General features: G+C 46.2%; 2 protein-coding genes across 2 annotated transcripts; both read right to left on the reverse strand.

The window, feature by feature from the left end:
* Nucleotides 1-12992: 12992 nt before the first annotated feature.
* On the reverse strand, nucleotides 12993-13611 carry LOC127348655 (uncharacterized protein At5g01610-like). The gene has a single exon (XM_051374603.2). The coding sequence runs from the start codon at nucleotides 13557-13559 to the stop codon at nucleotides 13113-13115; it is 447 nt and encodes a 148-aa protein (XP_051230563.1). The 5' UTR covers nucleotides 13560-13611; the 3' UTR covers nucleotides 12993-13112.
* Nucleotides 13612-19349: 5738 nt separating this feature from the next.
* On the reverse strand, nucleotides 19350-19961 carry LOC127348657 (uncharacterized). Its single transcript, XM_051374604.2, has one exon. The coding sequence runs from the start codon at nucleotides 19894-19896 to the stop codon at nucleotides 19438-19440; it is 459 nt and encodes a 152-aa protein (XP_051230564.1). The 5' UTR covers nucleotides 19897-19961; the 3' UTR covers nucleotides 19350-19437.
* Nucleotides 19962-20224: the final 263 nt, after the last annotated feature.

The following is a 20224-nucleotide window of genomic DNA, read 5'->3' on the forward strand; positions in this document are numbered from 1 at the left end:
TGGTGTTGCGCCGCACTACATCTCGCCGCCATCAACCTTCAACGTGCTTCTTGACTCCTACTGGTTCGATAAACCTTGGTTTCTAACTGAGGGAAACTTACTGCCGTACGCATCACACCTTCCACTTGGGGTTCCCAACGGTCGCGTGCTGTACGCGTGTCAGGGTGTCTGTCTCTCCTACTATAGTGAAGATTCAATTTACTCTTCTATTGACAACACTAGTATCACCGTTGTGGTTGATGTTCGTAGGTAGATTAGATCTCTCTCGAAAACCCTAAACCACGTAAAATATGCAAACCAAATTAGAGACATCTAACTTGTTTTTGCAGGGTTTGGTGATGTGATATGGCCATAATGTGATGATGAATATGTATGAGATGATCATTATTGTATTGTGGCAACCAGCAGGAGCCTTATTGTTGTCTTTAAATTTCATGTTGAGTAGTATTTCAAAGTAGTTGTAATAGTTGCTACATGAGGTGAACAACCATGAAGACGGCACCATAGACCTTGACGCTACGCCGACGATGATGGAGATCATGCCCGTTGATGATGGAGATCATGTCCGTGCTTTGAAGATGAAGATCAAAGGCGCAAAGACAAAAGGGCCATATCATATCACATATGAACTGCAAGTGATGTTAATCCTTGTATGCATCTTATTTTGCTTAGATCACGACGGTAGCATTATAAGATGATCCTTCTCACTAAAATATCAAGATAATAAAGTGTTCATCCTTAGTAGCACCGTTGCCAAGACTTGTTGTTTCGAAGCATCTCGTGATGATCGGGTGTGATAGAATCAACAAGTGCATACAACGGGTGCAAGCCAGTTTTGCACATGCGGATACTAAGGTGGCCTTGACGAGCCTAGCATGTACAGACATGGTCTCGGAACACGTGATACCGAAAGGTAGAGCATGAATCATATGATTGATATGATGAACACTTTGAGTGTTCGCCATTGAAATTACATCTTGTCTTGTGATGATCGGACTTAGGTGTGGTGGATTTGGTTCGTGTGATCACTGATACGTCCATTTTGCATCACTATTTTATATCATAATTTGCTGTTATTCATTGATATATTTCGTATTTGGAGACGATACTTATGTTATTTCATCTATTTTGCATATTTCATGATTATTGGAGGATCGCGCACCGGAGTCAGGATTCTGCTGGAAAAAGCGCCATCAGAATGCAATATTTCAGAAGATCAACAATTGATGGAAATTATATGAAAATTCCTATTTTTCCAGAAGACGAAGGGAGCTAGAAGGGGGAGCCGAGGAGGGCCGCCGTGGGCCCACCTCACAGGCCGGCGCGGGCCAAGGCCTGGCCGCGCCGCCTTGTGGGAAGGGGGCCCAAAGCCCCCTCTGGCCTCCTCTCCTTCACGTATTTCTTCGTCCCGAAAACCTAAGCTCGGGGGGAACAGTCGCGAAGAGACACAGCCACCTCTGCGAGGCGGAGAACACCAGAGAGAAAAGAGCTCTCCGGCAGGCTGAGATCCGCCGGGGAAATTCCCTCCCGGAGGGGGAAATCGACGCCATCGTCACCGTCATCGAGTTGGACATCATCTCCATCACCATCGTCATCATCTCCATCATCATCACCGCCGCCTCCACCGCTGCACATCGTCACCGCTGTAACAATTTGGGTTGGATCTTGATTGTTTGATAGGGGAAACTCTCCCGGTATTGATTTCTACTTGTTATTGATGCTATTGAGTGAAACCATTGAACCAAGGTTTATGTTCAGATTGTTATTCATCATCATATCACCTCTGATCATGTTCCATATGATGTCTCGTGAGTAGTTCGTTTAGTTCTTGAGGACATGGGTGAAGTCTAAATGTTAGTAGTGAATTATGGTTGAGTAATATTCAATGTTATGATATTTAAGTTGTGGTGTTATTCTTCTAGTGGTGTCATGTGAACGTCGACTACATGATACTTCACCTTTATGGGCCTAGAGGAATACATCTTGTACTCATTTGCCAATTGCGGGGTTGCCGGAGTGATAGAGACCTGAACCCCCGTTGGTATATCGATGCAGGAGGGATAGCAGGATGTCAGAGTTTAAGGCTGTGGTTAGATTTATCTTAATTACTTTCTTGTAGTTGCGGATGCTTGCAAGGGGTATAATCACAAGTATGTATTAGTCCTAGGAAGGGCGGTGCATTAGCATAGGTTCACCCACACAACACTTATCAAAACAATGAAGATTAATTAGCTATATGAAGCGAAAGCACTAGACTAAAATCCCGTGTGTCCTCAAGAACGTTTGGTCATTATAAGTAAACAAACCGGCTTGTCCTTTGTGCTAAAAAGGATTGGGCCACTCGCTGCAATTGTTACTCTCGCACTTTACTTACTCGTACTTTATTCAACTGCTACATCAAAACTCTCTGAATACTTGTCTGTGAGCATTTACAGTGAATCCTTCATCGAACTGCTTGTCAACACCTTCTGCTCCTCGTTGGGATCGACATTCTTACTTATCGAAAATACTACGATACACCCCCTATACTTGTGGGTCATCAATCACTAAGACAATTCGAGGGATATTGTTTTGAGTGGGAGTTCACCTAGATTTTTAATTATGTTGAATTAAAATTTGAACTCAATTTGTCATAAACTTAGTCTAAACTATTGCAAATATATGTTGTAGATATGGCGTCCCCAATCAATTTTAACCAGTTCCTAGAGAAAGAAAAGCTTAAGAGCAACGGTAGCAACTTCACCGACTGGTTCCGTCATGTGAGGATCTTCCTCGCTGGTGGAAACCTGCAATATGTGCTTGATGCACCGCTAGGTGACCCTCCTGCAGAAACTGAAACCGATGAAGTAAAGAATGTTTACGCGACTCGGAAAGCTCGGTACTCTCAAGTTCAGTGTGCCATCCTGTGCAGTCTGGAAGCCGATCTTCAAAAACGTTTTGAGCACCACGATCCTCATGAGTTGGTCAATGAGCTGAAAGCTGTATTTGAAACTCATGCGGCCATGGAATGCTATGAAGCATCGAAAAACTTCTTCAGCTGCATGATGGAAGAAGGCAGCTCCGTTAGTGAGCACATGCTCATTATGACCGGGCATGCGAAGAAACTCAGTGACTTGGGAATAGTGATTCCTAACAAACTGGGGATTAATCGTGTCCTTCAATCACTGCCACCTAGTTACACGAACTTTGTGATGAACTACAACATGCAGAACATGAACAAAGAGTTACCTGAACTCTTTGGCATGCTAAAAGCTGCTGAGATTGAGATCAAGAAAGAGCACCAAGTGTTGATGGTCAACAAGACCACCAGTTTCAAGAAACAGGGCAAGTCTAAGGGAAAATTCAAGAAGGGTGGTAAGAAAGCTGCCACGCCTCCTATGAAACCTAAGAACGGCCCTAAGCCTGATGCTGAGTGCTATTACTGCAATGAGAAGGGACACTGGAAGCGTAATTGCTCCAAGTATCTGGCTGATCTGAAGAGCGGCCTTGTGAAGAAGAAGAAAGAAGGTATATCTGATATACATGTTATAGATGTTTATCTCACTGGTTCTCGTACTAGTACCTGGGTATTTGATACTGGTTCGGTTGCTCATATTTGTAACTCGAAACAGGAACTAAAGAATAAACGAAGACTACTGAAGGATGAAGTGACGATGCGCGTTGGAAACGGATCCAAAGTCGATGTGATCGCTGTCGGCACACTTCCTCTACATCTACCTTCGGATTAGTTTTAAGCCTAAATAATTGTTATTTTGTACCCGCGTTGAGCATGAACATTATATCTGGATCTTGTTTAATGCAAGACGGTTATTCATTTAAGTCTGAGAATAATGGTTGTTCTATTTTTATGAATAATATCTTTTATGGTCGAGCACCTGAAAAGAATGGCTTATTTCTGTTAGATCTCGATAGTAGTGATACACATATACATAACATTGATGCTAAGCGAATTAAATTGAATGATAATTCTACTTATATGTGGCACTGTCGTCTTGGTTATATTGGAGTGAAACGCATGAAGAAACTCCATACCGATGGATTACTTGAATCACTTGACTTTGAGTCACTTGATAGATGCGAAGCATGTCTGATGGGAAAAATGACTAAGACTCCATTCTCTGGTATGATGGAGCGAGCTACTGACTTATTGAAAATCATACATACCGATGTGTGCGGACCAATGAGTGTAGCATCGCGCGGTGGTTATCGTTATGTTCTAACCTTCACAGATGATCTGAGTAGATATGGGTATATCTATTTCATGAAACATAAATCCGAAACTTTCGAGACGTTTAAGGAATTCCAAAGTGAAGTAGAAAATCAACGTAACAAGAAGATTAAATTTCTACGATCTGATCGCGGAGGTGAATATCTGAGTTATGAGTTTGGCATGCATTTAAAGAAATGTGGAATACTTTCACAATTGACACCGCCGGGAACACCTCAACGAAACGGTGTGTCCGAACGTCGTAATCGAACTCTCTTAGATATGGTTCGTTCTATGATGTCTCTTACTGATTTTCCGTTATCATTTTGGAGTTATGCATTAGAGATAGCCGCATTCACTTTAAATAGAGCACCATCAAAATCCGTAGAAATGAGACCATATGAATTATGTTTTAATAAGAAACCTAAGCTATCGTTCCTTAAAGTTTGGGGTTGCGAAGCCTATGTAAAAAAGTTACAACCGGACAAGCTAGAACCCAAAGCGGAGAAATGCGTCTTCATAGGATACCCTAAGGAAACTATAGGGTACACTTTCTATCACAGATCCGAAGGCAAAATCTTTGTTGCTAAGAACGGAACTTTTCTTGAGAAAGAATTTCTCACTAAAGAAGTGACTGGAAGAAAAGTAGAACTCGATGAGATTGATGAATCTTTACTCGTTGATCAGAGTAGCGCAGTACCGGAAACTGTTCCTGTGCCGCCTACACCAGCAACAGAGGAAGCTAATGATAATGATCATGAAACTTCGAACGAGGAAGCTACTGAACCTCGCAGATCGACAAGGGAACGTGCCACTCCTGATTGGTATGATCCTTGTCTAAATGTCATGATTGTGGACAACAATGATGAAGACCCTGCGACGTATGAAGAAGCGATGATGAGCCCAGATTCCAACAAATGGCAAGAAGCCATGAAATCCGAAATGGGATTCATGTATGATAACGAAGTATGTACTTTGGTAGACTTACCTGATAGCCGCAAGGCTGTTGAGAATAAATGGATCTTCAAGAGAAAAACTGATGCTGATGGTAATATTACTGTCTATAAAGCTCGACTTGTCGCAAAGGGTTTCCGACAAATTCAAGGAGTTGACTACGATGAGACTTTCTCACCTGTAGCGAAGCTAAAATCTGTGAGGGTTTTGTTAGCAATAGCTGCATTTTTCGATTATGAGATTTGGTAGATGGATGAAAAACGGCGTTCCTTAATGGAGACATTGAGGAAGAGTTGTATATGGTACAACCCAAAGATTTTGTCGATCCTAAAATGCTGACAAAGTATGCAAACTTCAGCGTTCAATTTATGGACTGAAGCAAGCATCGAGAAGTTGGAACCGACGCTTTGATAAGGTGATCAAAGACTTCGGGTTTATACAGTGTCATGGAGAGGCCTATATTTACAAGAAAGTGAGTAGGAGCTCTGTAGCATTCCTGATATTATATGTAGATGACATATTATTGATTGGGAATGATATAGAACTATTAAGCAGTGTAAAAGGTTATTTGAATAATAGTTTTTCAATGAAAGACCTTGGTGATGCATCGTATATATTAGGCATCAAGATTTATAGAGATAGATCCAGACGCCTAATAGGGCTATCACAGAGTACATACCTTGACAAGATTCTAAAGAAGTTTAGAATGGACGAAAGTAAGAAAGGGTTCTTACCTATGTTACCAGGCAAGGTCTTGAGTAAGACTCAAGGACCGGCTACGGCAGAAGAAAGAGAAAGGATGAGTAATATCCCCTATGCCTCGGCAGTAGGATCTATCATGTATGCCATGCTATGTACTAGAGCGGATATAGCACATGCTGTTAGTTTGACTAGCAGATATCAAAGTGATCCAGGGATGGAACACTGTACAGCGGTCAAGAATATCCTGAAGTACTTGAAAAGAACTAAGGATATGTTTCTTTGTTATGGAGGTGACCAAGAGCTCGTTGTAAACGGTTACACCGATGCAAGTTGGAATACTGATCCTGATGACTCTAAGTCATAATCTGGGTACGTGTTTATATTGAATGGTGCTGCAGTAAGCTAGGCAAGCTCGAAGCAGTGCACGGTGGCGAAGTCTTCAACAGAATCAGAGTACATAGCGGCTTCAGAGGCTTCATCGATGAAGAGGTTCATTGTAGAGCTCGGTGTGGTTCCTAGTGTATTGGACCCACTAGTCATCTACTGTGACAACATGGGTGCCATCGCCAATGCACAAGAACCAAGGTCACACAAGAGGCTGAAGCATATCAAGCTGCGTTACCACTCGATTCGCGAGTACATCGAAGATGGAGAAGTAAAGATTTGCAAAGTACACACTGATCTGAATATAGAAGATCCGTTGTCTAAAGCTCTCCCTAGGGCAAAGCATGACCAACACCAGAATGCCATGGGTGTTAGGTACCTTACAATGTAATCTAGATTATTGACTCTAGTGCAAGTGGGAGACTGTTGGAGATATGCCCAAGAGGCAATAATAAAAGTGGTTATTATATATCTTTGTGTTTATGATAAATGTTTATATACCATGCTATAATTGTATTAACCGAAACATTAATACATGTGTGATATGTAAACAACAATGAGTCCCTAGTATGCCTCTTAACTAGCTTGTTGATTAATGGATGATTAGTTTCATAATCATGAACATTGGATGTTATTAATAACAAGGTTATATCATTGTATGAAAGATGTAATGGACACACCCAATTAAGCGTAGCATAAGATCACGTCATTAAGTTATTTGCTATAAGCTTTCGATACATAGTTACCTAGTCCTTTCGACCATGAGATCATATAAATCACTTATACTGGAAAGGTACTTTGATTACATCAAACGCCACTGCGTAAATGGGTGGTTATAAAGGTGGGATTAAGTATCCGGAAAGTATGAGTTGAGGCATATGGATCAACAGTGGGATTTGTCCATCCCGATGACGGATAGATATACTCTGGGCCCTCTCGGTGGAATGTCGTCTAATGTCTTGCAAGCATATGAATAAGTTCATAAGAGACCACATACCACGGTACGAGTAAAGAGTACTTGTCAGGAGACGAGGTTGAACAAAGAGTGATACCAATGATCAAACCTTGGACAAGTAAAATATCGCGTGACAAAGGGAATTGGTATCGTATGTGAATGGTTCATTCGATCACTAAGTCATCGTTGAATATGTGGGAGCCATTATGGATCTCCAGATCCCACTATTGGTTATTGGTCAGAGAGAGTTCTCACCCATGTCCACAAAGTTCGCGAACCGTAGGGTGACACACTTAAGGTTTGATGTTGTAATAGTAGAACTTGAATATGGAATGGAGTTCGAAGTATTGTTCGAAGTCTCGGATGGGATCCTGGACATCACGAGGAGTTCCGGAATGGTCCGGAGAATAAGATTCATATATAGGAAGTCATTTTATAAGTTTGAAAATGATCCGGTGAATTTATGGAAGGTTCTAGAAGGTTCTAGAAATGTCCGGAAGAATTCACTTTGGAAGGCGGAGTCCCGAAGGGACTCCACCTCCCATGGCCGGCCAACCCTAGTGGGGGGAGTCCAAGGTGGACTCCACCAAGGGGGCCGGAAACCCCCCACATGGAAGGGTGGGAATCCCACTTGAGGTGGGAGTCCCACCTTGGGTAGATTTCCCTACTACATGGAAGGTTTTGGGTTGGGGTCTTATTCGAAGACTTGTAGCCCAACACTTGGGGTTCCACCTATATAATGAGGGGCATAGGGGAGGGGTCCGGCCACCACAAGCCCTCAAGCTGGCCGCACCCATAGTGGCCGGCCACTCCCTCTCCCAAACCCTAGCCGCCCCCTCTCCTCCACCTCTCCCGCAACGCTTAGCGAAGCTTCGCCGGAGATCTCCATCGCCACCGCCACCACGCGCCGTCGTGCTGCCGGATTCAAGGAGGAGCTACTACTTCCGCTGCCCGCTGGAACGGGGAGAAGGACGTCGTCTTCATCAACACCGAACGTGTGACCGAGTACGGAGGTGCTGCCCGATTGTGGCACCGTCAAGATCTTCTACGCGCTTTTGCAAGCGGCAAGTGATCGTCTACCGCAGCAACAAGAGCCTCATCTTGTAGGCTTTGGAAATCTTCAAGGGTGAGTCTCGATCATCCCCTCGTTGCTCCCGTCTTCTATATTGCATCTTGGCTTAGATTGCGTTCTCGCGGTAGGAAAATTTTTGTTTTCTATGCAATGAATCCCTACATAACTACATAGGAGCAATTTAAGTGTCTCTACGGGACCGAAATAGTGTCTCTACATGCCAATTCTCTTGTAGTGTAGATCTCAACACCACCTCAAACATGGAAGTGAAAGACTTCCTAGAAGAGAGACAATCAGTGTCGGCGATGCTGAAATACCAGCTGAAAAGAGAACACAAAAAGGATGAAGCATTACGCAGATCAGAATCGTTCTCACAGGGAGTTTCAGGTGGGTGACTCTGTCTTTCTCAAGTTGCAACCGTATGTGCAACACTCAGTGGACAGTGCCGAAGTTATCCTACAAGTACTTTGGCCCCTATAAAATTGTGGCAAAGATTGGAAAAGTGGCCTACAAGTTAGAACTTCCAACCACTACCAAGATACACGATGTCTTTCATGTGTCGCAGTTGAAGCGGTTCGTGCCTGAAAATACGGCAGTGTCCACCGATTTGCCTGTGCACATTCAGTTGGACTCACAAAATCTGGAACCCGAAGAGATTATGGAGCGACGCCTATGCAAGAAAGGTAGTGCTGCACATGTTCAGATCAAGGTCAAATGGACAGCCTTGCCGCTGAGTCAAGCTACATGGGAGGACTACGATGTGCTGCGAGCTCGTTTTCCTCATGCTCCCGCTTGGGGACAAACTGGTCCTTCAGGGGGAGGTGGTGTAACAACTGCTGAGGAGGCAGCGGTGTGATCACCTGGGTGTACTTGCGTCAGGCTCAAGTGTTGGAGAGATAACGATTCAGTTATCGGATGGTTCAGATGAAGTGTAGTTGTGGCTAGGATGAAGCCAGGGTGTCGCTGGGTGCGTGTGTTGGTCCAGGCGTGTTATAAGCCTGCGTGCTGCCACTGCCGGGAAACATCTGCCGCGTAGTTATTTTATCTCCTCCTCCTCTGCATCATTATTCCGGCAATCAGCAATGCCTCGACGCCGTGTTGCCAGCTTGCCGCCGCCTGCCCAGACGGTACCTTCTCAGCACCAAATTATCTCTCAAGGTATACATGCGCTACTAATCTAATTTTGATGCCATAATGCCTGACACATTTTTCTTTTGAAGCTGAACAGTAGATTTCCACACTGCATATTTTTATGTATTTTGGGTTTTGTTAAAGGTTCCAAAAATACAAACAAAAGCTTGAGAAAAGAACTAACTGATTTTTCCAATGCACTAGCTAGCTTCGGGACAGAACCCTTGTGTTCTTGAAATTCTGATTTAACTGAGGTCTAACAGAATGAGATATAACTGGAACAATCTTGTATGTAATAGTATAGACAAATTTAAAATGTGCCACTGTGCTATAATTGCAAAATTCAAAAGTTGCAAAACAAAGATAAAGATTATGTAAGATTTCATTTTCCATGGTAGAGGATGAAGATGCCGTATGGAGACACCTGCCGTCGCCATCCGCCGCTGTACGTCCTCCTCCAGTGGCGAGGTGGCCTCGACGAGGGCTACCAAAAATGAAGATCACCAAGTATGATTTGATATGGCATATAGCTGAGTACGAGCATGTTTGTGCGTCTTCATTTCTACAACTTCTGGTGCCGGTAGTTTTTACTACAGATCGAAGCGCAGATGCTCAGAAGTTTTGGGAAGGGGTTGCATTGCTTCATTCTATACAAGGAACATATCAACACATGCAGATGGTTCGCGTGAAGAACCGGATCACAATTTGCTTCCCCCTTTTGAGAAGTATAACATGCTCGTACATTATCTTTACTATTAAATTGCAATGCAATCGTGGTAAGTCATCGTTGTTTGACCAATTTACCCCTAAACTTAGAGAAAAATTACCCACCGTTGCCATCCACAAGTGGAAAAACCTTTTGTTTTACACGGGACCGACTGCCCACGGATTTGGCGCCACTACCGTCGCCATCCTGATCTGATCGGTGCCTCTCGCAAGGGCGACGACGCATAAAGGACAAAACTGATATTTGGTTTGTCCATCGCTACCTCCCTCTGGAAACGCACTCCTGATCGCGTGCGGAAAAGCTTTGTCGCTTCATCCCGAGATGAGAGACCGATCCAATCAGGACCAGAGCTCTCTATCTCTAAGCTTTTAAATGTGGGAGCGATCGATTACGATCTAAAACAATCGTTCTGGTCGAAAACAAATCGTTCCAAGCTATATCAGACACGCGAGCTTCGCCGGCGGAAGCAAACCACAGCGTGCTGTCTTGGCCGTCGTTGCCGGTGCTTCTCCAGTTTGCGACGGACCTGGATATCGCCGTCGTACATGTGGACGACAGAACTACATGTTGTCTTGCTTCCGATCGAGACGACCTCTCCGGCGAGGGCCTAGCGGCGCACGTCCATGAGTTTATCAGCGATTGCCACGACGGGTATCAGGATGGGTATCCAGCAGAACTCAGCCGTGCTGCCGGACGGCTGGACCAGATCACCGAGCTCCACGGCATACTGCGCTATGACAGGGTGGCTCGCGACTATCCACAAGGACATCGCTGACCGGCCGCCGCTTCCTCTGGTCAGATAGCTCGAGCGTGCAGCGGCATTAGCCGTTGCCGGCGGCCGCGGCGGGAGCAGCCCGAACTGCGACGGCGGCCAGGCTCACGAGCATGATAGAGGAGGCGGACGTGACGATACGAAGAGGTATGCGGCCGGGCTGGTAAGCCTGCCAGATGAGGTGGAAGCAGCAATGGAAAGCTAAGCGGAGATGCCGACGCTGCTGAAGGAAGCGGAACCGCTGAGGCAGTGAGGCGGGAGCAGACGGCAGGAACGCTGGTGGTTGCTAAAAGCGCCTGCACCTATCCGTGCAGCACTGGAGCCTACGGAAGTACGGCGCCTCAGAACGCGCGTATGCCGCACGCCGCACGCCGCAACGGCCAACGGCAGCTCCTCTCGTCGTGGTGCAAATTTACTTCTAAAAAACCACCTTGTCTGCCATTGCGTGAATAAACAGGTAACACTACATGCATGCATGGTGGGGGTCTTCTTAGCGTATCATGCATGCACTTTTTTTTGGTAAGCTTTCTCCTTGCAGGCAATATGATCTCCTTGCACGCCAAACTATTGGTCTAATGTCTTCTCAAATGAAACAGTCACTTGACGTGCTAACTTTCATGCACTTTTCTTAAGCTTTCTTTTCTCTAATTTACTCAACTTTTTCTCAAAGTATAATATTATCTATACTTATACAAACTGATTCAACGTAATTAAAAATAGAAAAATCAGTTTGTATTTTTCGTAATGTCGCATGACCCTTTGCCGCAGCTAGAGCCAAAAGTCACCGGGGCGGGGATGTGGCTTTTGGTGCAAAGAGTAGCCATAGGAAGTAATACCTTGTCATGGTGGTGGTGCTTACGCGTAGGCCGCCGACCATCACCAGAGGTGCAATTGTATTTGCCGTTGCAACGGACAAACATGTTTTCTATTTAACAATCCTACAATCATGGAATTGGATGTTCAGATTGGCAAATAAAAACCGTAACCCACGTGTGAACGCTGGTCAAATCCAACCTAGGCAAGAGAAACCGCTCGTACGCGGACGCTGAGCCCATCCGAGCGAACTACGGACTCGCACGCGGACGCTGAGCCCATCCAAGCGACCTACGGGTTCGTGGGTCAAGTCCTACTAAAATTCAAAACTAGCACGGTTGCAAATTAATCTTTACAATCCATTAGACACGCGTGCATGCCTTTCTCTTCTTTCCGACCGCTCGCACAAAAAGTAAGTCCAGTACTCCTTCAAACCGGATTCAAGTCATCTGCATGATGATTTTCCAAGTTTGCACGAATATAATATTTCAGCCGGAGAAAAATAATTTTGGGTGAAAAAAAAAATAAAAGAGAAAAGGAGGAAAAGGAGGAGAAAAAAAAGACCACACGATATCATTTTTTTGTTGCGAAACACAGTACAATCATGAGCATCACTGAGACACTGCGTCCAAAAAACTGATCCGGCGGGTCTTGAGATTAACGAAGTCACCACAGGCGCCTCGCTATCGATGGGAACGTCGCCTCCCACTGAAGAATATTCCTCCTTTTGTAGTGAGACACCAAATTGTTAAACCTAGGGATTGAACTCTGGTGGGATGGAGGTGCCACTGCTCTCCTAACCATCCAACCACAGGTTGGTACTCGGCCACACAATATCATGAACTACGATCACCATGGATCCAGGGTAAGTTGATGCACTTTTCCTGAGAAAAGCTATACTCACTCCATGCATAAACATATGTCTCAAATTTTATGGATGGGGGAGTACAATATTCATGTTCTGATAAAGAAAATTATAATTCTCGGTAAAAATAAAATCTTTCGTGTGTGCTGAATCTTCCCCATATGAAACGTTTTGGTGGTGCTATTCGTCAAACCAGACACGTGTGTATGCAAGAAAGCAAGTAATTTGTGAATCTAATAGAGCTCGACAAAGCAGTTTCACGTAAATATGTTTTAATTTAAAAATTAATTATTTTGCTAAAGATATTGATTGAATATTTAGTCTACCCGTAGCAACGCACGGGTATTGTGCTAGTATATATGTATTATTCCACATAACTGAAACCCCTTCTGCAAGATACATTTGCGATTTTATTTGATAATGATTTCGAAGCAACAACATACAGCAAGCCATATATACAATACATGCAAGGTAAATGAACACACGCCACACATGTGAATAGGCCACGCCCATCATGGACAACCGAGGCCTCATGAGCTGCAGTAGGGACTGACGGCGAAGGTGCCGACGGGGAACGACTTGGATATCACGCCGGCGTCGAACTTGAGGTCGTCGCCGTCCCGGTCAACGCCCGTGATGCCCACCCGTGTTACCGCGACGTTCACGCTCACCCCCTGCAGCTCGTCGATCACCATGTTCTTGATGCTCCCGTGTATGGTGCTCTCGTACTGGAGCTTGAAGCTGGAGACGTCGATCTCGCACGCGCTGGGGAGGAACACGTCGAAGGAGCCGTCTGCGTTGAGGGTGTAGTTCTGCACTCCCTCCGGGAGGATGCCCGGCGGGAAGTCGTAGTTCGCCAGCATCTCGTATACCGTTGGAGTGGCCCTGGTGCTGCTGATCTTGTTGCGAGCAGCAGAAGAGGCCGTGAAGGAGGCGGCCACAACCAGGAGGACGAGGAGGAGCTGGTTCTTCTCCATGGCTAGTGCTTGTGATATCAAAAGGCGGAATTATTTGTAACCTCTGGGATGATGTTTGTGATTGTGTTTGCTTACCAAGCCGCTCTAGCCTCATATATATAGCCTAGAGATAACGCAGTACTGAACGGCACGGCTTAGCAATTAGCTGACATAATTAACACAGAAGGAACGGATTAGATACGTTGCAGGCATATTTTATTTACTAAAAGGAATTCACAAATTATTATCTCTGAAGGCAGAAGTTGATTTGGGAGCAGTGCTGAGACGGCACGCTGGTTAGCAGCACTTCCCATACGGTACGGATTAGTGATAACCCCCAGCACGAATATTATTGGTAGCAAATGGATATTCAAAATCAAATTTGGTTACGTGGATAAACAGAAGGCACGTTTGGTGACTCGAGGGTTCACTCAGTAGGAGGGTATTGACTACTATGACACATTCAGTCACTGCTCATCTCGTGCTCTCGCTAGCTAGCCATCTCACGGGGTTGGTGCCTCCATCAGATTGATGTCAACAACGCTTTTCTTAATGATTTTCTTGAGGAAGATATCTACATGCAGCAGCCTCCCGGCTTTGAGGACTCTTGGTACCTCCAGCATGTGTGTAAGCTTCAGCGGACATTGTATGGTCTTAAGCAGTATACACGTGCATGGTATATCCGCCTCGTCTTTTTCAGGTGGGTTCGTTCCCAGTAAGGCCGACCCCTCTCTATTTCTTTATGACCGTGTCAGATGTATATGCTTGTGTATGTTGATGATATTGCTATTGCTGGCTCCTCCTCGTCTGATGTGGATCGTGTGGTCCACACTCTTTCGGCCACTTTTCCTATCAAGAGTATTTTCTTGGCACTGAGACTGCCTATAAATCTCATGGATGGTACTGAAAAAACACAAGTATGCGCTGGACCTTCTGCACCGCGCAAATATGGAGAACTGTCGGCCGGTTACTACTCTTATGTCTTCTATAGACAAGCTTTCTCGTGATGATGGCGATCCTCTTAGTCCTGATGATGTTTTTCGGTGCCGGAGTTATTCGGCGGTCTGCATTACCTCACTCTCACTCGGATCGACTTGTCTTTTGCTGTGAACAAAGTTTGCCAATACTTGTCTCAACCCACAACTGTTCACTATGAGGCAGTCAAGCGAATTCTTCGATATGTCAAAGGCACTGTACTGGAAGTCATATTCAATTGTCTTCCTCTATAGTGATAGATATCTACACTGATGCTGATTGGGTAGGATGCACGGATGATTGCCCTCTACTGGCGACTTTGCTATTTTTCTCGGCGGAAATTTGATCTCCTTGGAGCTCTCGCAAACAGCTCACGGTTTCTCGCTCCAGTACCGAAGCCGAATAAAAAGCACTGTCGAATGATACTGCTAAAGCTACCTGGATTCTATGCGTCCTCAAGGAACTTGGTGTTCGTCAGCCTCGTCCGCGGGTGCTGTGGTGCGACAACCTTGGCGCCACATATTTGTCCGCCAATCCCGTATTTCATGCCCGCACCAAACATATCGAGATCGATTTTCATTTTATCCGCGAGAAAGTTGCCTTCGGAGCCCTTCACGTTCGTTTTATCGCATCGGCAGATCAGGTCGCCGATGTGTTCACTAAATCTGTCACGCAGGTGGTCCTCCGCAAGTTTTGGTCCAATCTCAACCTTATACACGAGGATTTAGATTGAGGTGGTATTAATGATAGAATCAGTTAGGTTTTATTTTCCTTGATTCTAGTGATTGTGCATATCTTCTTTTATTAGATAGGATCGGTTGTGATCCTCTAATTCATTGGCTGGTCGGATTGTGATCATTGCCTTGTATATGTACATGCCACGATGGGATGATTTAACAGAAAAAATTCCCTTTGACATGGTATCAGAGTCCAGGGTCTCGAGTTCGAGTCTTGACTTCCGCATGGATCATTCATACATGTGTTATTCTTCTTTCCACGTGATGACCTTCTCTTATCTTCTCCCGGTCACACATGAGGAGGGATGTTGATATGTATAAGTGAATTACCTAGTTCTTTACATTGAGGACGTGGGCATAGCCCAGTGGTTGGGGTCGCAGTGGCGCACCCAAACGATCAGGGTTCGAATCCTGTCAGGAGCGAATTTCTGGAATTCTCACGCCGAGGTCCTGCTTCTACTATATCATTTAGTATCTAGTTCCTCCTAGCACTAATTCATTTTTCTAGTTCTTTACATCAGTTCGAACTTTTGGTTGCATTGGTTAGTGCACGAAGCTTGATAATAGTCTAAGAAATACAGGTTTTGTATGCGCAAATTGTCTTATATTTATTGCGTTCTTCATGCTTATATCCACCACCCCCGCGCGTTCCAGCAGGAGTATGATGCTTCAGACTCCATCCAAGCCCCGCAAATGCGGACGCCATCGAGAAATGAGAGGTGCGATGTGCAGAAAAAGAACAAGAAACAGGTCAATATGATGGATGGAACCGATTGATCAATAATTGTAAGCTTTTTCTTTCCTCGAAATAGGCATTCGTCCCGCTTTATAAATAAAGCAACCACACCGTACAACCGTTCGAAAGAGAGAAATGATGGGGCAACAGCACCGACATGCCCAACAAGAAAAGAACGATACAATGGAAGATCACAACGGATAGACAACATGTAGAACCACAAACCGACGCGCCCACCGATGTTGTCCCACCACGCTGCAAGCACCACAGGTCATTGAGTATCAAGGCAACACCTTCAAGAAGGGGTGCGACACCAACACGCTGTTGTTGTCCGGACCAGCGAACTGGTTCTAGGGTATCCCCCGGTACTCACAGGGGAGTGGTGATGGGTCACCGCGACGCCCTACAAGAAGGAATGGTGACACCCGCAGGCGCCACCGCGTCGGAGCCAGACTCGCCGGCAAGGATTTCTCCCGAACCACACCAAACCACGACCCCAACCGACCGCGACACCAGAGCACCCCGAGGTCAGACGTGCAGACGGTGGCGGTACGGTCATAGCAGGGCAACATACGGAAGGGGGCAGAGTGGCCAATGTAGCCCGGGCTCAAGGCCCGTAAAGCAGCCACCAGATCTGGCCCATCTGGCCAAGATTTGGCCCGCAAACCCGCCGTGGCCACCACCTCCACCGCGCCGGAGCCTGGCCACCTCGCACCGACAACCACCACACACGACCTGCACCTCACAAGCTCACGCATCATAAGGCGTAGGGACCACGTGCCACCACTCCGTTGCCGACACCACTAAGACGCCGCAGGCACGGCGTCGCCGGCAGATCCAGGCCCATCTGGCCTAGATCCGGACAGCAGGAGCCACCCCGCCGACCTCCAAGCAGCACCAGCCGCCAGATCCACCCCTCCTTCTTGACCAAGATCCGGAGAACACCGCCACCACTGCTGACCACTGCAGATGTGGCCAACCGCGACCCACGCTGCCCACGGCCCGTGCCACCGAGATGCAGGCGCACACCACCACCACGCCGCCCGTCTGTTGGGATTCTCCCACGGATCAATCACATCAAACTAGACGAACACACGGGAGACAAAATTTATCGCCAACGGTGCGTGTCGCACCCTCTAAATTTTCCTCTCTTTATTGCTTTTCTATTTTTTCGGTGTTACAAAACTCACGCTGGTCACCATGTGTATATACACGAGCTGACCGACTCACCCAGACCTACTAGGACTTAGAACTCCTACTTGTATACCAACTCCTAGTACTACTTGGCAATCTTGATGAATTCCTATTCTAACCGGACTCATGGATCCAACTAACCAATCTTCGTTAAACTTGCCTACCCAAGACACGACAAACCTACTGCTACTAGAACTAGCACTCATCGTCTATGCCATGCAAGCTAGGCTAACTAACCTACAACCTTGCTGAATAAACTCTTGCCAATTCCAAATTAGACTCGAACAAACTAAGACAAGATTATTACTAACAATATCTCCCTAATCTTGACTTGTCATCTCCTTGTACTCCTGCTCTTGACTCCTTGCAGATTCGCAACTTGTCGACTCAACTCCAACGCATGATTCGGACTACCAGCCCACACGGTCATATGTACGAGTGCAACGTGCAAGACTGGACGCACCATCAGTCTTCACGTCGTTACTAATTTAACTTGTCACTGTCCCACTATACGCCAAGTTTGATCTCCTCGCCGAGACACGCAGATGGCCACCTCACCACCTTTTCTTCGCTCACGTCGATCCTTGCTCCCGGGCAATTCCTCGAACGTGGCGCGCTTCAACTGCAATGGATCATCACAGAAACGAGCACTTGGACACAACGATGACTCACACAGACCGTCGACGCGGCGCGCCAACTGTCACGACCATGACTCCACGACTCATCGGACTCCTCCGAAGACAACCTTGACGAGAAACCCGTGGACGACGATCTTGCCGAGACTCGCTGTACCACACCTCGGCACCACCTCTCCCATCAACGATCATCCACCACCTTGCCTCGCCAACGACAACACCCTGTCCTCACCTCCTTGTCGCTCAACCAAGCGACGATCGCCCGCTGCCTCGCTGGCAACAACTTGCTCGCCGTCTCCACCCAGCCGCTCCGCCGAGAAACGGTCGCCCGCCCCGAGGCGCTAGTAGGGTCGCCTCTCCGGGGCAAGCGTGGCTTCAAATCTTCGACCTCGCTCTGATACCAATTGTTAGGAATTGCCCACGGATCAATCACATCATACTAGACGAACACACGGGAGAATTTATCGCCAAGGGTGCGTGTTGCACCCTCTAAATTTTCCTCTCTTTATTGGTTTTCTATTTTTTCGGTGTTACAAAACTCACGCTGGTCACCATGTATACACGATCTGACCGACTCACCTAGACCTACTAGGACTTAGAACTCCTACTTGTATACCAACTCCTAGTACTACTTGGCAATCTTGATGAATTCCTATTCTAACCGGACTCATGGATCCAACTAACGAATCTTCGTTAAACTTGCCTACCCAAGACACGACAAACCTACTGCTACTAGAACTAGCACTCATCGTCTATGCCATGCAAGCTAGGCAAACTAACCTACAACCTTGCTGAATAAACTCTTGCCAATTCCAAATTAGACTCAAACAAACTAAGGCAAGATTATTACTAACACCGTCGTGCTGCCGATGCAGGCCGAGCCCGCGCGTAGCCACCATGGCTCTCGGCGGGAAAGCCATGCCCTGGCCTGGAGGGGGAGACCCGCGTCCGCCCCCTGCGCGCGAGAGGACGAGGGATCCTCGCCGCCAGCGCCGACCGGGCTTTGCCCAGCCACGCCCTCTGGCGGCGGCGAGGGTGGGGGAGGGGGAGGGCGGAGGGGGCCAGAGACGCAGAGATCTAGGGTTTCCCCTGCAGCTACGCGGGGACGACAGGGGGAAGGGCGTCTTGCACCGTCCGTAGACTCGCCTTTTTCTTTCATCCGAAATCATTTGGGAAGATCCAGTTGTGCTATCATTATGTTCTAAATTGACAGTATCAATATAAAAGGAAGAATATTTTGCTCCCGGTCATCTTCTTTTAGAAACAAATAAAAGGAAGAGCGTTGTCTATACTATTCGTATATTTCAAAACAGATCGGCCGAAGTCTGACTATCATAGCCGAGCCCAAGCATCTCTTCATTTCAGTAACTGTGGTCTTCAACCCGCAGTTCACTACAGAAGAACAGATGGTCTGACAGATGGTTAGGCATGAAGGACCGGATCATGATTTGACTTCTTTCAGATATGAGTGACGCACGTACATCGTTCATAGCGTTTCACAAAATTGAACCCCCTTCTGTAACATTTCAAGATTTTATTAAGAATAGTGTCGAAGCAACAACAGACAACAACATCATAGGAGTTACAAAATTCAACGAATCAATAATTTCCTGCTGCGTCTACTAAGGGGATCCGGGGCCCGGGTTGCAGCGTGGGCTCTTGGCGAAGCTGCCAACCGGGAACGACTTGGATATCAGGCCTGCGCTAAACTTGAGCTGATCGCCGTCCCTTTCAACAGAGTTGATGCCCACATGGTTGATTCCAAGGCTGACGCTAATCCCTTCCAGCCCGTTGATCACCATGGGCTGGATGTTTCCCTGTATTTTGCTTTGGTACCGAAGCGTGAAGCCGCGGACGTCGATCTGGCACTCGCCTGCGAGGGTCACATCGAAGGAGCCGCCTTCGTTGATGGTATAGTTCTGTACACTATCGGGGAGGATTCCTGGAGGGAAGTTGTACTTCTCCAGCATCTCATATACCGTTGGAGCAGCGTTGGAGTTGCTCCTAGTGAGGGCGGCAGAAGAGGCCACGAAGGAGGTAGCAACAGCGACAAGGAGGAGGATGAGGTGGTTCTTGGCCATGGCCGATGTTTGTGAAGTTGGAATATCAAGCCGAAGTATGTGAGGGAAGAGATGATGTAACTAAAGGCAGTCTGTATCTTCGTATATATAGGCCTACCTACAGGCTGGAGAGCAATGTTAACTTTGTAAATGCAGTACGATGTTAATTAATGTGGATAAATGCACAATAAATATGCACACTTAAAAACTTAGGCTGGTCATAGTGTAGTATCATGCATATGATACTTGTCTATGATACTATCTCTATAAGTGGTGGTATTATAGTGTAGTATCATGAACTTGTAAATTTATTATTTTGTACAATTTCAATGTAAATATATGTACAAGA

Source organism: Lolium perenne, chromosome 4 (assembly GCF_019359855.2).
Source record: "Lolium perenne isolate Kyuss_39 chromosome 4, Kyuss_2.0, whole genome shotgun sequence".
Lineage (NCBI taxonomy): Eukaryota > Viridiplantae > Streptophyta > Magnoliopsida > Poales > Poaceae > Lolium > Lolium perenne.